At 47.6% G+C, this 20201-nt stretch overlaps 1 protein-coding gene across 1 annotated transcript in view; it reads right to left on the bottom strand.

Annotated features, from left to right (window-relative positions):
- The window catches only part of tmem8b (transmembrane protein 8B), a 354968-nt gene that overhangs the window by 238435 nt on the left and 96332 nt on the right, over nucleotides 1-20201 (bottom strand). The window contains exons 4-5 of the mRNA XM_070877086.1: nucleotides 19501-19634; nucleotides 1748-2016 (exon numbers count right to left, since the gene is read on the bottom strand). Coding sequence (XP_070733187.1) covers nucleotides 1748-2016; nucleotides 19501-19634 — 403 coding nt within the window. The remainder of the gene's footprint in view (nucleotides 1-1747; nucleotides 2017-19500; nucleotides 19635-20201) is intronic.

Genomic DNA, 20201 nt, shown 5'->3' with positions numbered 1-20201 from the left:
TTTCCTTTGGTGTATTTAAAATATGGTGTATAAAGGATCATGGTTTCCCACAGTATCTCAGAGAGTGCTCGAAAGATACAGAACCGGTAAAGTCACTCTCTGTGTACAGTTAAAGGCCGATCACCTTTCTGCGTATCAATACAGTCTGTTTCATATACTCCACGACGGAGTCTGGTGCTTACTCGAAACGTGTGGTTGTGTATCAGGGGAGACAGGAGGTAGCTCAATATAAGAAATAGGAGAAGGAGCAAGCCATATAGCCCCCCCCCCCGCCATTCAATAAGATCATGGCTGATCTTCTACCTATTTTTTTTTAAATAATTATTTTTAATTAAGAGGAGAAAGGGGCTCTCAGAGAGAGAGGGGAGTGGGAAAGAGGGAAGCTGTGAGAGTGGGTCTCCCCTCACAGTGCTGGGTGGGTATTTGCTGGAGTGCACTCCCCGGATGGTAAACCAAAACACAGTCTTATAGGTGGTCTTCAGGTGGGGGGAGAAGATGTCTTCACCTGGGATGGCTGGAGCTACCCAGGCACAGCACTCCCAATGATGTTAATTAGGGTGTTAACAATTCTTCACCCAGGTAGCTCCAGCTAACCCAGGCTAACAAATGTCCCCTGCAAGGGGGGAAGCCTACTGCACCTGGTATTCCCAGGTGGTCTCCCATCCATGTACTAACCAGGCCTGACTCTGCTTAGCTTCTGAGATCAGACGAGATTGGGCGTTTTTTTTTCAGACTAGCATGGCCTCTCCTACCTATTAACATATCACAGTGCGAACAGCTGATTGAAGCTTAGTGAAGAGAAGACTTTGCCTGAAATAAGCAGAGCTTTATAAATGGGTAAATACAGAGGTAACAACTCGTTAAATGGCCCAAGGTCGAAACATAGAAAATAGGTGCAGGAGTAGGCCATTCACTTGTGGGAGAATCCAAAACTTGAGGCCATAATACAAAATAGTCGCTAATAAATCCAATAGGAAAATAAAGATAAATGACTTTACTCAGAGTGGTTAGAACGTGGAACTCACTGCCACAGGAAGTGGTTGAGGCAAATAGCTTGGATTCTTTCGAAAGGAAACGAGAGTAGTACATGAGACAGAAGGGAAGAGAAAGATGGGCTGAAAGGCTGAGACGAGGCAGGTGGAATGGGAGGAGACTCGTGTGGAGTATAAACCCCAGCACAGACTGGGCCGAATGGCCTGTATATTCTATGTAAACAAATAGTTCACTAGTTTCCAGGGGACAGGTTAGCTGAACACAGCAGGTCGCACGTTCTCCTGACAGGGTAGACGGGGCCTCGGTTTAACGCCTCATCCAAAAGACGGCACCTCCGACAGTGCCGCACTCCCTCGGTACTGGCACCAGAGTGTCAGCCTGGATTATGCGCTCAAGTCTCTGGAGTGGGACTTGAACCCGTGTGACCTCTGACTCAGAGGAGAGAGCGCTGCCCACTGAGCCACGGCTGACACCATTGGTGAGTTTAGGAACGATGGAAGAGCGAGAGATCGGTCATTAATATCTCTTTAAACCACAATCAGACCTCTGGTGAACCTATTATTCACATCCTTGCCGTGTGCCATGTAACTGATGATAACTCCTCACCTCTGAACCCACCGCCCCCCCCCCACAACTGCTCCCACACCCGCCCCCCGCCCCCCGCCCCTCCAACTCCCATTTCACTGGAGCATAAGACTCGTGTGGAGTATAAACCCCAGCATATCATATGGGGCCGAGAACCTTGACCTCTTACCTCTGACGTGAACCCCAACCCGGAAGTACACATCGGCATTGCGAATGGACCTCTCCACCAGGATGTAGTACCACTGCTGCCAGAACGGCACCTGGTCCTGCAGCTCGCAGACACGCTGATCCCGGCAATCTACACGGCTGGAGTTGTGCAGGGGCGGGGCCTTGGCCCTGACCTTCAGCAGCACGGGGCAACCTCTGACCGTCCTGTTGCTGCTGCTGCAATCTGAGAGCTGCACCGTCACCCGGGAGGTGTAACTTGGTATGAAAACCCTGCGGAGCAACGAAAGAAAAATGAAAGTCAGAGGAAGGGAGACCAGCAGAAGAGTAGGGCAGATTCCGTTTAGAGTTTCTTCATCATCATCACAGGCAGTCCCTCGAAACGAGGATGACTTGCTTCCACGCCAAAAAAGGATAAGTTCACAGGTGTTTCAATGAAGGAGCTAATATTCCAGGTTCTGAACTACATCCTGAAGGTTGGAAGATACCTGTGGGTGGATTTTTTTTAACGTGTGGTGGCCGTTGCACACCAGCCACCACACGGGCTTGACAGAGCTAGTTCTTGGTCCAGTGGCGAGGATTAACCAAGACGCCTGGAGACCAGCTCTGCTGCACGGGCCTAGTGCGCACACATATCGCAGTGTGGGCTGGGCCCGTGCTGCCGCTAAGCCCTCGCCTCTCCTAGGCCCCGATCACGTCCCTCTACAATCTCTCGCCGCTCCTTCGCCCCGACCTCGCTGCTCCTGCTGTACCTGCCCATGCTCCAATCACCGACCTGGACCTTCATGACGTCACTCTTCACTGCCGTCGCCCTCCTGCACCAGCTCGCGCTGTACCTTGCCGTGGTACCTTAGAGTTTAAAGGAGCACCAATAAACCTGTCAGCATCGACAGCAAGTGCATGGCGGCTGTTTGGAATAGTAGCACAGGCGAAGGCCGTTCAGCCCCTCGAGCCTACATTAGGCCATGGTTCATCTGCACCATTCACCCGCCATATCCCTCGATACACTGTCTCACAACCCGCACAGTGATGTCTGCCCTCTTGAACATCCCCGATAGTGATCGCTCAACCATCGGTAGCCGTGCCTTCTGTTGCCTGGGCCCCAAACTCTGGAACTCCCTGCCCGAACCTCTCTGTCTCTCTAACTCTCTTTCCTCCTTAAAGATGCTTCTTAAAGCCTACCTCTTTGACCAAGCTTTTGGTCACCTGTCCTAATATCTCCTTACGTGGCTCGGTGTCAAATCTTGTCTGATTACGCTCCTGGGAAGCGCCTTGGGATGAAAGGCGCTATATAAATGCAAGTTGTTGAAGCTTCACGTTCTCTCCTGGAGAAGAGTGAAAGGATTCACAGGCTGATTAACACTCTGACAGATGTAAGCTCTCCGCGAATGAAGGAACATCATCTTAAAATGAGAATTAGGCCTTTCAGGAGTGGGATCAGGAAACATCTTTTCACACAGTGGGAGGTGGAAATCCCACAAAAAAGCTGTGGATGCTGGGGGTCAAATGGAGCTTTCAAGGCGGAGATCCATATGATTAGAATAGATAAGGGTATCAACAACAACAACTTGTATTTATATAGTGCCTTTAGGGTAGTGAAACGTTCCAAGGCACTTCACAGGAGTATTATGCGAGGTTTAGGCGGGGAGTTCCAGAGCTTGAGACCCAGACACAGCCACTGATGGTGGAGCGATGAAATTCAGGGATGTGCAAGAGGACAGAATTAGAGGAACTCAGACATCTCAGGGCGGGGGTGGGGGGTTGTGGGGCTGGAGGAGATTACAGAGATAGGGAGGGTCGAAGCCATGGAGAGATTTGAAAACAAAGACGAGGATTTTGAAATCGAGACGTTGCTTAATGTAGGTCAGCAAGCACAGGGAATGATGGGCGAGTGGGACTTGGTGCGAGTTAGGACACACGCGCAGCCGAGTTTTAGATGAGCTCAAGTTTATGGAGTGTGGAAGATGGGATGCCGGCCAGAAGAGCATTGGGAATAGTCGAGTCTGGACGTTACGAAGGCATGGATGCAGGTTTCAGTAGCAGATGGGCGGAGGTGGGGCAGAGACGAGCGATGTTATGGACGATGCAACATTTAAATGGAGAAAAATTGTAAAGTGCTGCAGTACAGGAGGACCTGGGGGTCCTTGTGCATGAAACACCAAAAGTTAGTATGCAGGTACAGCAAGTGATCAGGAAGGCAAATGGAATGTTGGCCTTTATTGCAAGAGGGATGGAGTATAAAAGCAGGGAAGTCCTGTACAGGGTATTGGTGAGGCCACACCTGGAGCACTGCGTACAGTTTTGGTCTCGGTATTTAAGGAAAGATATACTTGCATTGGAGGCAGTTCAGAGAAGGTTCACTAGGTTGATTCCGGGGATGAGGGGCTTGACTTATGAGGAAAGGTTGAGTAGGTTGGGCCTATACTCATTGGAATTCAGAAGAATGAGAGGTGATCTTATTGAAAATTATAAGATAATGAGGGGTCTGGACAAGGTGGATACAGAGAGGATATTTCCATTCATGGGGGAAACTAAAACTAGGGGGCATAGTCTCAGAATAAGGGGCCGCCCATTTAAAACTGAGAAGAGGAGAAATTTCTTCTCTCAGAGGGTTGTAAATCTGTGGAATTCTCTGCCCCATATTGCTGTGGAGGCTGGGTCATTGATTATATTTAAGGCAGAGGTAGACAGAGATAGCGATAAGGGAGTAAAGGGTTATGGGGAGCGGGCAGGGAAGTGGAGCTGAGTCCATGGTCAGATCAGCCATGATCTTATTGAATGGCGGAGCAGGCTCGAGGGGCCAAATGACCTGCTCCTGCTCCTATTTCTTATGTTCTTAACAACAGAATAACTTGGTGGCTGATCACAATCCACAACTGGAGTGGAGGGCACCTCCACCCATAGGTCCACCTAATGTGTGAGCAGAGAGTTAATTAAATGGTCTACAACAACAACAACTTGTATTTATATAGCGCCTGTAACATAGTAAAACATCCCAAGGTGTCGAGACGTCTCTTTATATTGTAGTAAAGTTAACTTTTAACTTTTGCATGTGAAGTGAGTTTCTGTTACGAGAATGAAAGTGTAATCATAAGACAGGCTTGCTCTTTTTTGGAGAAAATTGTGTTTTAACATGCGATGCAATATTTCAGATTAAACAGTGGATGAAATAGCTGGCAGAGACCGTCTTTCGCTGATAAGAGATTCAGCAGCGGACAACTAACATTCAACCATGGGGTGGAAATATATTCTGGGGATATTAACTCCTCCAATGACATGTCTGCATTAGGAGTGTGGTCAAGTGATAATGCAGTCTGGAGAGGAGCCTTTATTCAGTAATCTCCCTGTAACTGTCTCCAGTTGAATGAGTTGATTGACAGTTCCATCAAGGTGAAGCTGTCACAAGGTTTGGGGAGTTGTACTGAAGTTATTGATAAGGGTCGAGGGGAAATAGTTCATTGCATGAGGTACTGCGAAGGAAGGTGTGGATTCTCAGGTAGCAGGATTGGGAACAAGGTATAGAAAAGTGGGAGTGTTAGGAGAGACGCCTCAGAATTCAATGAGGCGTGGTCAGCTCCGAGAAAATCCTCGATCCCTACACCATGTTTGAGATCTCCGGTGACCTTGCAAGGTCGCGCCATAAATGTTAGAATTCACAGGAGGAGGCCAATGGGCCCGTCTGACTGCTGGCTCTTTGACAGAGCAGCTTTGCTCAGTCCCAACACCCGTTCTTTGTCCCTAACCATGTACGTGCCTCATCTTCAAATACCATCCAACTTTATTTCAAGATTATTTATGGCATCAGCTTGCATCGTCTTTTCAGGTCCAGCGTTCCAGATCCCCACAACTCCGAGTGAAAAAATTCCACCTCCTCTCCCCTCTTGATCTTTTTCCAGTGATTTTGAATCTAAGATCTCTAGTTATTGACCCACTCGCCAGAGGGAATAGTTTTTCTCTATCTACTCTATCAAAACCTCTCATCATCTTGAAAACATTGATTAGGTCACCTCTTAACCTTCTCTGTTCCAAGGAGAACAGTCCTAACTTTTCCAACCTCATAATTGAAGTCCCTCATCCCTGGTAACATCCTAGTAAACCTCCTCTGTACCCTTTCCTGGAGTGTGGTGCCCAGAATTGTCCACAATACTCCAGCTGAGGTCTAATCAGTGATTTATAAAGTTCCAACTTGATCTCTTTGCCTCTATATTCTATTCCTTTATTTATTACCCCAAGTAACCCATGTGCTTTTTTAACCACCTTACCAACTTGCCCTGCCAACTTTACAGATTTGTGTACTTGGACACCAAGGTCTCTTTGCTCATCTATACTTTTCAAAGCCGTGCCGTTTATAGTACACTGCCTTTCCATTGTCTCCCAAAATGCATCGCTTCACAATTTGAACTCCATCCGCCATGCTTCTGACCATTTCACCATCCTGCCTATGTCAGGATGAAGCATATAACTATCTTCATCATGATCTACTACTTTGCTAAGTTTCGTATCGCATGCAAACTTTATAATGCTGCTCCCGACACCTGAGTCGAGGTCGTTTATAAAAACTGAAAAGCGTCAAGGATCCAAAACTGACCCTTGGGGAACACCACTGCAACCACTTCCCAGTCTGAAAAACATCCGTCCCCCACCTTTGGTGCCTGTCACTGAGCTAATTCTGTATCCATACAGCCATTTTCCCCTTAATTCCATGGGCTTCCATCTTCTTAACAAGTCTCTTGTGTGGCACTCTGTCGAATGCCTTCCGTAAGTCCATATATACAACATCTACTGCACTACCTTGATCAATCTTCTCTGTTACCTTGTCAAAGAATTCAGTCAAGTTCGTCAGACGTGAATTACCTTTAACAAATCCATGCTGGGTCTCCTTGATTAACCCATGCCGTTCCAAATGAAATTTTATTTTGTCCCTGATGATGGTTTCCAATAACTTCCCCACCACCAAGCTTAGGCTAACTGGCCTGTGGTTTCCTCGTTTATGCCTCTCCCATTTCGTGAATAGTAATATAACATTAACAACCCTCCAGTCCTCCGACACCACTCCTGTAACCAATGAGGATTAAAAGATTGTGACCAGTGCCTCTGCTATTTCTATCTTTGTTTCTTTCCAGTAACCCAGGATGCATTCCATCTGGACCAGGTGACTTATCAGCTTTCAGTAATGCTAATCTGTTCAGTATGTCTCATCTATCTATAACTATCGGGTCTATAACTTCCCTCTCCACTTTTAACGTGACCTTCACAACATCCGCTTCCTTTCTGAAGACAGATGCAAAGTACTTGTTTTATAAATTTGGCAGATGGAGTATAATTTTGGAAAGTGTGAGATCATGCACTTTGGCAGAAAAAATCAAAGAGCAAGTTATTATTTAAATAGAGAAAGATTGCAAAGTGCTGCAGTACAGCGGGACCTGCGGGTACTTGTACATGAAACACAAAAGGTTAGTATGCAGGTACAGCAAGTGATCAGGAAGGCCAATGGAATATTGGCCTTTATTGCAAAGGGGATGGAGTATAAAAGCAGGGAAGTCTTGCTACAGGTGTACAGGGTATTGGTGAGGCCACACCTGGAATATTGCGGCAGTTTTGGTTTCTGTATTTACGAAAGGATATACTTGCTTTGGAGGCAGTTCAGAGAAGGTTCACTAGGTTGATCCCGGGGATGAGGGGGTTGACTTATGAGGAAAGGTTGAGTAGGTTGGGCCTCCACTCATTGAAATTCAGAAGAATGAGAGGTGATTTTAATCGAAATGTATAAGATTATGAGGGGGCTTGACAAGGTGGATGCAGGGAGGATGTTGCCACTGATGGGGGAGACTAGAACTAGAGGGGCCGCCCATTTAGAATAAGGGGCCGCCCATTTAAAACTGAGATGAGGATTGTACATTCCTGTCTGTCGTAAAAATAAAAAAGGGAAGGTGACTCAACCGTGGCTATCAAGGGAAATCAGGGATAGCATTAAAGCCAAGGAAGTGGCATACAAATTGGCCAGAAATAGCAGAGAACCCGGGGACTGGGAGAAATTTAGAACTCAGCAGAGGAGGACAAAGGGTTTGATTAGGGCAGGGAAAATGGAGTACGAGAAGAAGCTTGCAGGGAACATTAAGATGGATTGCAAAAGTTTCTATAGATATGTAAGGAGAAAAAGGTTAGTAAAGACAAACGTAGGTCCCCTGCAGTCAGAATCAGGGGAAGTCATAACGGGGAACAAAGAAATGGCGGACCAATTGAACAAGTACTTTGGTTCGGTATTCACTGAGGAGGACACAAACAACCTTCCGGATATAAAAGGGGTCGGAGGGTCTAGTAAGGAGGAGGAACTGAGGGAAATCCTTATTAGTCGGGAAATTGTGTTGGGGAAATTGATGGGATTGAAGGCCGATAAATCCCCAGGGCCTGATGGACTGCATCCCAGAGTACTTAAGGAGGTGGCCTTGGAAATAGTGGATGCATTGACAGTCATTTTCCAACATTCCATTGACTCTGGATCAGTTCCTATGGAGTGGAGGGTAGCCAATGTAACCCCACTTTTTAAAAAAGGAGGGAGAGAGAAAACAGGGAATTATAGACCGGTCAGCCTGACATCGGTAGTGGGTAAAATTATGGAATCAATTATTAAGGATGTCATCGCAGTGCATTTGGAAAGAGGTAATATGATAGGTCCAAGTCAGCATGGATTTGTGAAAGGGAAATCATGCTTGACAAATCTTCTGGAATTTTTTGAGGATGTTTCCAGTAGAGTGGACAAGGGAGAACCAGTTGATGTGGTATATTTGGACTTTCAGAAGGCTTTCGACAAGGTCCCACACAAGAGATTAATGTGCAAAGTTAAAGCACATGGGATTGGGGGTAGTGTGCTGACATGGATTGAGAACTGGTTGTCAGACAGGAAGCAAAGAGTAGGAGTAAATGGGGACTTTTCAGAATGGCAGGCAGTGACTAGTGGGGTACCGCAAGGTTCTGTGCTGGGGCCCCAGCTGTTTACACTGTACATTAATGATTTAGACGAGGGGATTAAATGTAGTATCTCCAAATTTGCGGATGACACTAAGTTGGGTGGCAGTGTGAGCTGCAAGGAGGATTATATGAGGCTGCAGAGTGACTTGGATAGGTTAGGTGAGTGGGCAAATGCATGGCAGATGAAGTATAATGTGGATAAATGTGAGGTTATCCACTTTGGTGGTAAAAACAGAGAGACAGACTATTATCTGAATGGTGACAGATTAGGAAAAGGGCAGGTGCAAAGAGACCTGGGTGTCATGGTACATCAGTCATTGAAGGTTGGCATGCAGGTACAGCAGGCGGTTAAGAAAGCAAATGGCATGTTGGCCCTCATAGCGAGGGGATTTGAGTACAAGGGCAGGGAGGTGTTGCTACAATTGTACAGGGCCTTGGTGAGGCCACACCTGGAGTATTGTGTACAGTTTTGGTCTCCTAACCTGAGGAAGGACATTCTTGCTATTGAGGGAGTGCAGCGAAGGTTCACCAGACTGATTCCCGGGATGGCGGGACTGACCTATCAAGAAAGACTGGATCAACTGGGCTTGTATTCACTGGAGTTCAGAAGAATGAGAGGGGACCTCATAGAAACATTTAAAATTCTGACGGGGTTAGACAGGTTAGATGCAGGAAGAATGTTCCCAATGTTGGGGAAGTCCAGAACCAGGGGACACAGTCTAAGGATAAGGGGGAAGCCATTTAGGACCGAGATGAGGAGGAATTTCTTCACCCAGAGAGTGGTGAACCTGTGGAATTCTCTACCACAGAAAGTTGTTGAGGCCAATTCACTAAATATATTCAAAAAGGAGTTAGATGAAGTCCTTACTACTAGGGGAATCAAGGGGTATGGTGAGAAAGCAGGAATGGGGTACTGAAGTTGCATGTTCAGCCATGAACTCATTGAATGGCGGTGCAGGCTAGAAGGGCCGAATGGCCTACTCCTGCACCTATTTTCTATGTTTCTATGTTTCTATGTTTCTAAATTTCTTCTCTCAGAGGGTTGTAAATCTGTGGAATTTGTTGCCTCAGAGAGCTGTGGAAGCTGGGACATTGAATAAATTTAAGACAGAAATAGACAGTTTCTTAAACGATAAGGGGATAAGGGGTTATGGGGAGCGGGCAGGGAAGTGGAGCTGAGTCCATGATCGGATCAGCCATGATCTTATTAAATAGCGGAGCAGGCTCGAGGGGCCGTATGGTCGACTCCTGCTCCGATTTCTTATGTTTTTATGTTCTTATACTTTAGCCATGTCCTCTGCCTCTACATGAAGATTTCCCTTTAGGTACTTAATAGGCCCAACTTTTTCCCTCGCAAACACGTTACAAGCTAGAAATTCATTTTCTTAACATCACCCGTTAGCAGCTGAGAGGGGCGCTGACGGACCGCTAAGTGCTTACTGTCTGAGCACTGCTCTGTCAGCGCCTCCCGCGAACTTCAGTGGACGTTCAGCGGCAGCGCTAACAGTTAGTGCTACGCACTCTAGCGCCACCCACGTGGTGACATCACCGAGTGTGCAACGCCCCCCATTAGTGCCGCATTGACTAACTTCAATGGAGGTGCGGCGGCTCGGGAGCAGCGTGGAGGCCACTTCAGGGAACAGCGCGAGCTGGTGCAAGAGGGCAACGACTTGGAGAAGGGCAACTGGATTGGACATCACCAAAATCAAGGTCGCTGATTGGAGCGTGAGCAGGTACAGCAGGCAAGTAGCAGAGGAGTGGCGAGGTCGGGGCGAAGGAGCGGCGAGAGATTGTAGAGGGACGTGATCGGGGCCCAGGAGAGGCGTGAGTTCGGGGACCAGAAGAGGCGAGGGGCCCAGGGGAGCACGGGCCAGCCCACACTGCAATATGTGTGCGCACTTGGTGCGTGCAGCAGAGCTGGTCTCCAGTCGTCTTGGATAACCCTTGCCACTGGACCAAGACCTCGCTCTGTCAAGCCCGTGTGGTGGCTGGTGTGCAACGGTCACCACACGTTAAAAAAATCCACACACAGGCATCTTCCACCTTTCAATATGGAGTTCGGGACCTGGAATGTCAGCTCCTTCATTGAAACACCTGTCAACTCATCCCTTTTTTGTGTGGAAGCAAGTCATCCTCGATACAAGGGACCGCCAAAGAAGAACTTCAATGTTTCCACCTGCCGCAAATCCCGACAGGGAAAGCAGGTGTCCGAAGAAGCTCCCGGGGTGATATTTCAACGGATGAGCAGATGGGTCTTTAGAATGCACATTATTTATATTCATCTAACTCTCTGAGCTGTTGAACACCATTGCTCATGGGAACAGCAGTTCCCTTCTGTTTTTATTCAGCTCTCGGGTGGCCCAGCCGACCTCCCCTTTAGGCGCTGGGATGCCGGTTCCTGGCACCACAACTTCATCTGCGCGATAGCGCCCCAGGAGTCAGGGTTAGAGCCCAAAGAGGGGTATGGGACACTTCCCTTGGTGCTCCACTCTCCTCTTGGGTTACTAAAAATCAATATCCCGGTTGAAGGCGGTGAACATCGCCCGCTGCTGAAGTTAGCGACCAGGCGGTGTCACCCCCTCGATGAATTTTTAGCCCTATATGTTTAGAAAATGGTTTAGGGTTCAATTTAATGTCACCTGCTAATCTTTACTCGGAAACTCACTTTGCCTCCTGTATTAACTTTTTCAATCCCCTCCTGTAATTCCCACAATCTTCCTGGTTATTAACTGAAGGCATTAGTCATCTGCCTCCTTTTTCTATTTTATTTTAACTTTTATTTCTTTTGTCGTCCAGGGTGCATTGCCTTTGGATGATCTATCTCTTCCCTTCAAAGGAATATGTCGAGTTTGTACCTGAACCATCTCTTCCCTGAATGACCACCATTGCTCGAGTGTTGTTGTCAAATGTGTATTTCATTATTGTCACTGAATTCCGATCAGTGACAATAAATGCTTTGAGCCATATTACTTTAAGAAGCAACTTATAAAGTTAGAAGCAAGGGCACCCATTCTCTTACAGAAGCACGCGGTTGCTCCTACAGTGTTGCTCTCTGTGTCTGCACTGGCCCCGTGCCCAATTCATGCTCACTGCTTGGGATGGCAAACAGTGTCTGGCTCTGTGTGCGTATGTGTCTATTGGCTCCGAGCCCATTAGCACAGCAGCCGACATCCATTCGACAGTCCCAAGCACTGAGAGGCTCGAGTTAAACACAGACACTGCGCACGAACGAACGTACCAGGCAGCGAGGAGGACGGAATGCCGCAGGGATCGGGATTGGTGCCAGCGGTTCATGACACCAATTAACGGAAAAGGATCTGTGCCCCCAGCAGTGACAGTGCCACCGGCAGTGACAATGCCACCGTGGCTCTTTCGTCGCCAACCCTGACTTTGGCTGGCTGGGTCACGGGGAGCCAGCACATCTTTGCCAAGCTGGCAGTAAGCAGCGTGTGGGACGTTGTGAGGGTGAGGATTGGGCACACAGGGTTAAGTAGCCACTGTTGACACAACTGATCAGAACGCAGTTGTGTAAGGGACACATAAGAACATAAGAAATAGGAGCAGGAGTAGGTCATACGGCCCCTCCAGCCTGCTCCGCCATTTAATACGATCATGGCTGATCCGATCATGGACTCCGCTCCACTTCCCTACCCGCTCCCCATAACCCCTTATCCCCTTATCGTTTAAGAAACTGTCTATTTCTGTCTTAAATTTATTCAATGTCTCAGCTTCCACAGCTCTCTGAGGCAGCAAATTCCACAGATTCTAACCATCTGAGAAAATAGATTTCTCCTCATCTCAGTTTTAAATGGGTGGCCCCTTATTCTAAGATCGTGCCCTCTAGTTCTAGTCTCCCCCATTAGTGGAAACATCCTCTCTGCATCCACCTTGTCAAGCCCCCTCATAATCTTATACATTTCGATAAGATCACCTTTCATTCTTCTGAATTCCAATGAGTAGAGGCCCAACCTCCTCAACCTTTCCTCATAAATCTACCCCCTCATCCCCGGAATCAACCTAGTGAACCTTCTCTGAACTGCCTCCAAAGCAAGTATATCCTTTCGTAAATATGGAAACCAAAACTGCCGCAATATTCCAGGTGTGGCCTTACATCTCCATGCTTATTCTAAACAGCACCAAGCTTCAACAGAACTAGTACAGCGATAGTACAATACCAACAGAACCAGTACAGCACCAATAGAACCAGTACAGCGATAGTACAACACCAACAGAACCAGTACTACACCAATAGAACCAGTACAGCAATATACAACACCAACAGAACCAGTACAGCCGAACAGTACGAACAGAACCAATACAGCGATAGTACAGCACCAACAGAACCAGCAGAACCAGTACAGTACCAGCAGAACCAGTACTGCACCAACAGAACCATACAAGCAACCACAGCTATACTAGCACCAACATTAACACAAGCAAACATGGAACAAGTATGGCACCAGCACAGGCACCAACAGAACCAGTACCAAGCAGAAACAGTACAAGTACACCACCAACAGAGAAACACAAGCATCAACACCACCAGCCAGCATGGACACGACGGGCTGAATGGCCTCCTTCTGTGTCGCAATTTTTCTATGGTTCTACCAGCACAGCACCACAGCAGACCAGCGGCAACTTCCCCTGATACAGCGCTTTGCCTGTTGTGGAACGTCTCAGAGTATTTTACAGGAGAGGAGACGATGAAGCAAGTAAAGACCTTTGGGTGGCACCGTGGAGGGGACTCAACTTTAGAACAGCTTTGAAGGTAGGAAGAGAAGTAACAGGGTGAAATGGATGCGTTAGAGAGTTCCGGGTTGGTACGGGGGTGAGGGAGGCCAAGAGATCATAGAGGAGCAGTAGGACTGAGCATGCAGTAATCCAGAGCGGGAGAAACAGCATGTGCCGGCTGGGACTTTGGGCTGGAAAGAGAGCGACAAGGCCATGAAGGAATTCAAAGTCTAATGCCAATGATCTTGGCATTGATCCACTGGGCGAATCGGTTGATGTTGGGAGCGCAGGACTTCACATAGGAACGGAATGTTGTGTACGTAAATAAACAGACTAACTGAACCAGGAGTAAAGTAACTTAACTGTGTTCTTTATAGCAACTCCCCAAATGGTGTCCCACAACCAGCATGTTTACAGCAGCTGAGAATAGCTCCAACAGGGTCCTAATGCTCGTCCAGTGAGCGTTCGTGCCACAAACAGAGTATGAACACAACATATTTCCCCCCTTCTGAAAACACAGTCTATGAACAAAGTCCTTGAGATAGCCAGGCCGTGTTCTGATACGCTGAGACCGGCGTGGAGCTTGCGGTGTTTGATCGAGGTTTTCGGTTGCGAAACAGAATGGTGCCTCTGTTCCATCGTGCTGATTGTTGGCCTGCGAGTTGGGATCAGTCTACAAGCATTCCATCGAGTTCCATCATTGAGCTCGTAGGTGTGAGGGCTGAACTTTCCCCCAATCTGTTTTGGAGACAAAAGTGAAGATGCGAGCTTATGACTATGGTTTGGACGCTTAACTCTGACCCAATCTCCGTTCTTCAGTTGGGGCTTTTGAGCGTGTCGTTTTGTATCAGTGTACGACTTCGCTTTTCGTTGGCGTTCCAAAATCTGGGATGCGTGTGTGGTTATCTTCGCGCTAGTTTTGGCTGGGAGTTTGAGAGTGTCCAGCAGCCAGCGAAGATTCCACCCAATCATAAGCTCAGCGGGTGTCTTCCCCGTTAGCAAGTGCTTTGTCCAACGGTATGTGCAGAGTATGGTTTGAACCACTTTGAATGTTTGGCTTGTTGCGAGGTTGGCTTTCAAACCCTCTTTGATGACATGGTTAAATCGCTCAACACCTCTGTCGCTTTGAGGATTGTACCGAGCAGTAAGACGACACTCGATAGCATGATGAGTGAGGAAATCCGTGAACTGGTCGGATACAAACTGTGGTCCATTGTCAGTGATTATGACCTCTGGGAGGCCCCACTTTGTGAACATTCGCTGCAGAATAATGACGATTGTTGATGAGGTCACTAAACTTGTAGCGATTTTGGGCCATTTGGAATGCAGGTCATGTACTACAACAAGGAAATACTGGTGCTGTGGAGCTGCTTCAACTGGACCGAAGATATCCACAGAAGTTGTTGCCATGGTCTGTGTGACCATGGAATGGGCTTCATTGGCGCTGGTCGCATGTTTGTGGCCTTTTCGCTCAGACTGCATGTTTCGCAGCGTGAGACAAACTCCTCGATGCGAGTGTCAATCCAGGCCACCATACTGAATCGCGACATCTCTGCTTCATGTGGACATTGCCAGGGTGTCCATCATGTGCCAATGAGAGAACGCGCTGTTGAAGTGACCTCGGGATTACTGCTCTATCACCACAAGCTAGGCAGCCATCGTTCCAAACGGAAAATTCATCGCGAAGTCTGTGAAAGGTTTTCAGCTCTTCTGGAATTTTCTTAGGCCACTCAGTCTGGAGGAAGTGGCATCACGTTGTAATTTGGTTTTGAGTTCGTCGCTGGAGACAAGTTTTCTGATGAACTGAATGATGATCAACCTAACAGATGTGTTGTCATCACCAGAGTCCGAAGCAGGAGTCAAGCGGCTGAGCATGTCAGCTACGTTGTTGTGACGGCCAGCGATGTACTGTACCTCAAACTTATACTGATGAAGGCGATCTGGCCATCGGTTGATTCGTAGTGGTCTGTGCCCAGATCCAGTTGTTGCAAGTAGCGTAGTTAGTGCTTGGTGATCCGTACGGAGGGTAAATTTCCTGCCATAGAGGTAGATGTGCCAGTGTTCACATGCGTAGATGCAAGCGAGTACTTCACGTTCCCCTGTAGAGTATTTACATTCTGTAGACGAGAGTGTGCAAGAGGCGAAGCCCACTGGGCGTTCCAGGCCATCACTCCATTGCGAGAGCACAGCACCCATGGCAGTGCCTGACGAACGTAGTGCCACTCGGGTCAAAGTGCACGAGGATAGGAGGGGATGTGATTTTCTCCTTAAGCGTGGTGAATGCCTGAGCCTGGGAATCTGTCCATTCCCAAGGGACGTCCTTGTGCAACAACTTGCGAAGTGGTTCGGCAATGTGCGCGTAGCGCGGGCCGAACTTCAGATCGAACTTGCAAGTGCCGAGGAATGATGAACGTTCTTCGATGTTGGGAGCCTCCTGCATTCGCTGGATCACATCAATGTTGTCAAGTGCTGGCTTGACACCTTGTCCTGTGACTTTGTAGTCCAGAAAGTTTATTTCTCCAGCAACGAATGTACACTTATCGGCATTAAATGCAATGTTATGTGTAGCAAGTCTAGCCATAACTGTGTGAAGTCGCTGGTCATGTGCTTCCATTGACCAGCCATGGATGACGATATCGTCAAGCAGATTGAGAGCAACCTCTATGCCTGCGAGCATAGTAGTGACAATCTTTTGAAATGCACGGTGCAGAAAATAGTCCGTATGTCATGCGTCGATAATGATACAGACCATCATGTGTTGTGAATGCCGTGAGCGGTTTGCTGTCCTCCGCTAGGGGCATTTGCAGGTAACTGCGGCGCATGTCGAGTTTCGTAAAAACTATTGAGCGGTGGAATTCTGAAGACAGGTCGTCGATGGTAGGAAGAGGGTACTTGTCGGGGATGATGGCCTTGTTGACCTCTTTCAGGTCGATGCATAGGCGGATCTCCCCATTTTTACGCCAAGCAAGGACTCAGTTCAAGATCCAGGGTGAGGAGTCGATGCTCTCAATGATTCCCCGAGATTCGAGTCGGGTTAATTCTGCGTATACTTGGTCGCGAAACGCGAATGGGAGACGGCGAAGTCACTGCGTAACCGGTTTGATGGAAGGATCAACACGGGGACAATGGCATAATTTTGTTGTCACTGAAAACCCTGTGAAGATTGAGGGATACTGCTTGTCAAAGTCCATCGTGTACACAGGTGTGCCGGTTGGGTCGTAAACTTTGAACCCAAGCTTGTCAAAAAAGTCAATACCCATGAGGCTTCGTTCCTTCGTGACATGAAAGGAAACGTTCTCCAATGTTATGTCCTTGTAGTGTATCGGGACAGATATGACCCCAAGTACCCAAATTTTGGAGTCGGAGTACGCATGTAGAGCGGAAGTTGCAGGCCTGCAGTTGACAGTGCGTGAAGTGGGTTTTGTACACAGCCTCGCTCAATATGGAGACTTTGGCTCCAAGGTCAATGAGGAGGCAGCAGGACATGCCGTCAATGTTTACATCACAGTCCTTGAATTTACCTGAACCGATTTGCAAAATGTCACTAACGGTGTAAACCATACCGGGTCCATCACTGTCGGGGTTGTTCACATGTTGAATATGCTGCGATGAGCAACAGACACTAGCAAAATGGTTCATTTTACCACATGCAGAGCATTTCGTCCCACGTGCAGGGCAGTTAGGACTCTTTGCTGAGTGTGATTTGTCCCCACAGTTAAAGCAGTGAAAGTTAGGCCCGTGATCCGTAGTGGGTGGCTTATTACTAGCCCTGGGTCTCTGCTGTGATTTCCACTTTGGACAAACGCCGTGCACATGGGCTGTAGCTGAAGTCTGCTGCACAGGGGGAGCAGGGGATCTGATCGCTTTTGAATCGGAAAGCGTGATTCGATTTGGATGGGCAAATTAGTTGCTTTGTCTAATGTCAATTTGTCATCCTCCATTAACAAGCGTTCCTGAATGCGGGGCATCGTTGTTTTCTCAATAATTTGATCCCTGATCATTTCCTCTGTGAATGCTCCAAAGTTACACGTAGCGGCCAGTTCAGTTAATGAAATGATGTACTGTTTGATTGGCTCACCGTTCCCTTGCCCCCTTTGACAAAATTTGTATCTCTCCATCATGATACTTTTCTTTGGTCCAAAAGATTTCTCTAGGGCGCTTACCGCTTTGTCATAGGACTCCGTGTCTTTGATTTGGCCAAAGGTGCGGTGCCAAGGCAGTGGGTAAGTATTGCACGGCGGCGAGCTGGTGTTACTATGTCACCGTCTAACCCACTCGCCGTGATGTACGTAGAAAAGCTTCTTATCCATCTCGGCCATGGGATTGGAGGGTCCTCGGGTGTGGAGAGGAAAGGCAGCGGGGGGAGGCGGGGGGGGGGGGTTGGTGGTAGGGAGGGAGGTTAATTTGATTCATCCTCATCGCTAAATTATGTTGTGTACGTAAATAAACAGACTAACTGAACCAGGAGTAATGTAACTAACTGTGTCCTTTATAGCAACTCCCAAAACCAGCATCAACCAGTATGTTTACAACAGTGTGTGAATACCTCCCACAGGGTCCTAATGCCCGTCCAGTGAGTGCTTGTGCAACAAACAAACAGAGTATGAACACAAAGTGAAGCAACAGGAGGAAGCCATTCAGCCCCTCGAGCCTGTTCCGCCATTCAATCAGAGCATGGCTGATCGGTATCTTAACTCCATCCACCCACCGTGACTCCATATCCCTTAACATTGCTCAGTCTATGCAATCTGTCCTCATAAGAACATAAGAACATAAGAAATAGGAGCAGGAGTAGGCCATACTGCACCTCGAGCCTACTTCGCCATTTAATACGATCATGGTTCATCTGATCCACTTCCCCGCCCGCTCCCCATAACCCCTTATTCCCTTATCGTTTAAGAAACTGTCTATTTCTGTCTTAAATTTATTCAATGTCCCAGCTTCCACAGCTCTCTGAGGGAGTGAATTCCACAGATTTGCAACCCTCTGAGAGAATAAATTTCTCCTCATCTCTGTTTTAAATGGGTGGCCCCTTATTCTAAGATTATACCACCTAGTTCTAGTCTCCCCCATCAGTGGAAACATCCTCTCTGCATCCACCTTGTCAAGCCCCCTCATAATCTTATACATTTCGATAAGATCACCTCTCATTCTTCTGAATTCCAGTGAGTAGAGACCCAACCTACTCAACCTTTCCTCATAAGTTAACCCCCTCATCCCTGGAATCAACCTAGTGAACCTTCTCTGAACTGCCTCCAAAGCAAATATATCCTTTCGTAAATATGGAAACCAAAATTGCATGCAATATTCCAGGTGTGGCCTCACCAATACCCTGTATAACTATAGCAAGACTTCCCTGCTTTTATACTCCATCCCCTTTGCAATAAAGGCCAAGATTCCATTGGCCTTCCTGATCACTTGCTGTACCTGCATACTAACCTTTTGTGTTTCATGCACAAGTACCCCCAGGTCCCGCTGTACTGCTTTGACGCTTATAACCACGTGAATCTGTGCTGCATTCGCTCCCAGTTTGTCCATATCCCTAAATCCTACCTACTCATCTTCTCTCCACATCCCTCAACCTCCTCACCATATCCCTCAACCCCACCTACCCACCTTCACATCATATCCTCAACCCCACCTACCCACCTTCTCAACCTATCCCTCGACCCCTACTACCCACCTTCTCACCAAGTCCCTCAACCCTGGGTGATTGAGGTCCATGCCCCAGGGAACAATTTGCCTGGATCGATCCCCTGAATGATCTTGAAGACCTCAATTAGGTCACCTCGAATTCTCCTCTTCTCCAGATAAAACAAGTCCACGATTACAGATCTCCTGCTATTGCATTACATCTCCTAGTGTGCAGAGTGCTCTTACAGACCACACGATTGACAGGCTGTTGGAGGAATGAATAGGGAGTTTTATCCATTTCCCATAAATGACTGTCAACATTAACAGGAAGAGCACATTTCACACAGTTGGCGTACTCTCATGCTCCATTATGTCATCTACTTGGTAACATTAGCTGAGGAGGATTCAGCCTGACTCACTTACTTGTAGAGTGCTGATCTGTTGTGGGCCGGGATCATCTGATCAATCAGGTATCCCGGATACAGGACAGGGATGCCAATCAATCTCTGCACAATCAATTGGGGTTGGAAGAGGTATTGGCATTCTTCGTAGAGACCCTGGGGACGCAAGGCAAGATAAATTAAATCAGACAGCGTGACCGCTGATTTCCCCTCTTAGTCACCTGCTCTTTGTGTTTAGGGTAGAATAATGGATCATCAGCGGGTCAGTTTAACAACAACAACTTGTATTTATATAGCGCCTTTAACGTAATAAACTGTCCCAAGGCGCTTCACAGGAGCATTATCAGATAAAAATTGACACTGAGCTGCAAAAGGAGATATTAGGGCAGGTGAAGCTTGGCCAAAGAGGCATGTTTTAAGGAGCATCTTGAAGGAGGAAAGAGAGGTAGAGAGGCGGAGAGGTTTAGGGAGAGAATTCCAGAACTTAGAGGCTTGGCAACTGAAGGCACAGCCACCAATTGTTGAGCGATTATAATCGGGGATGCTCAAGTGACCAGAATTGGAGGAGGATGAAATTAACACATATCAGGAGAAAGAGAAAATAGTTAGAAATAGCCATCACGGATTTCAAACGGGAGCTTGACAAACTTCATAGAATCCTCTGAGAAGGTAACAGACATGATTGACGGGGAAATGCAGTGGATGGAGTGTTGACTTTAAGCA

This window comes from Pristiophorus japonicus, chromosome 1, assembly GCF_044704955.1.
Source record: "Pristiophorus japonicus isolate sPriJap1 chromosome 1, sPriJap1.hap1, whole genome shotgun sequence".
Lineage (NCBI taxonomy): Eukaryota > Metazoa > Chordata > Chondrichthyes > Pristiophoridae > Pristiophorus > Pristiophorus japonicus.
Note: the sequence above shows the minus strand (reverse complement) of the source record. Positions and strands in the feature narration are given on the sequence as shown.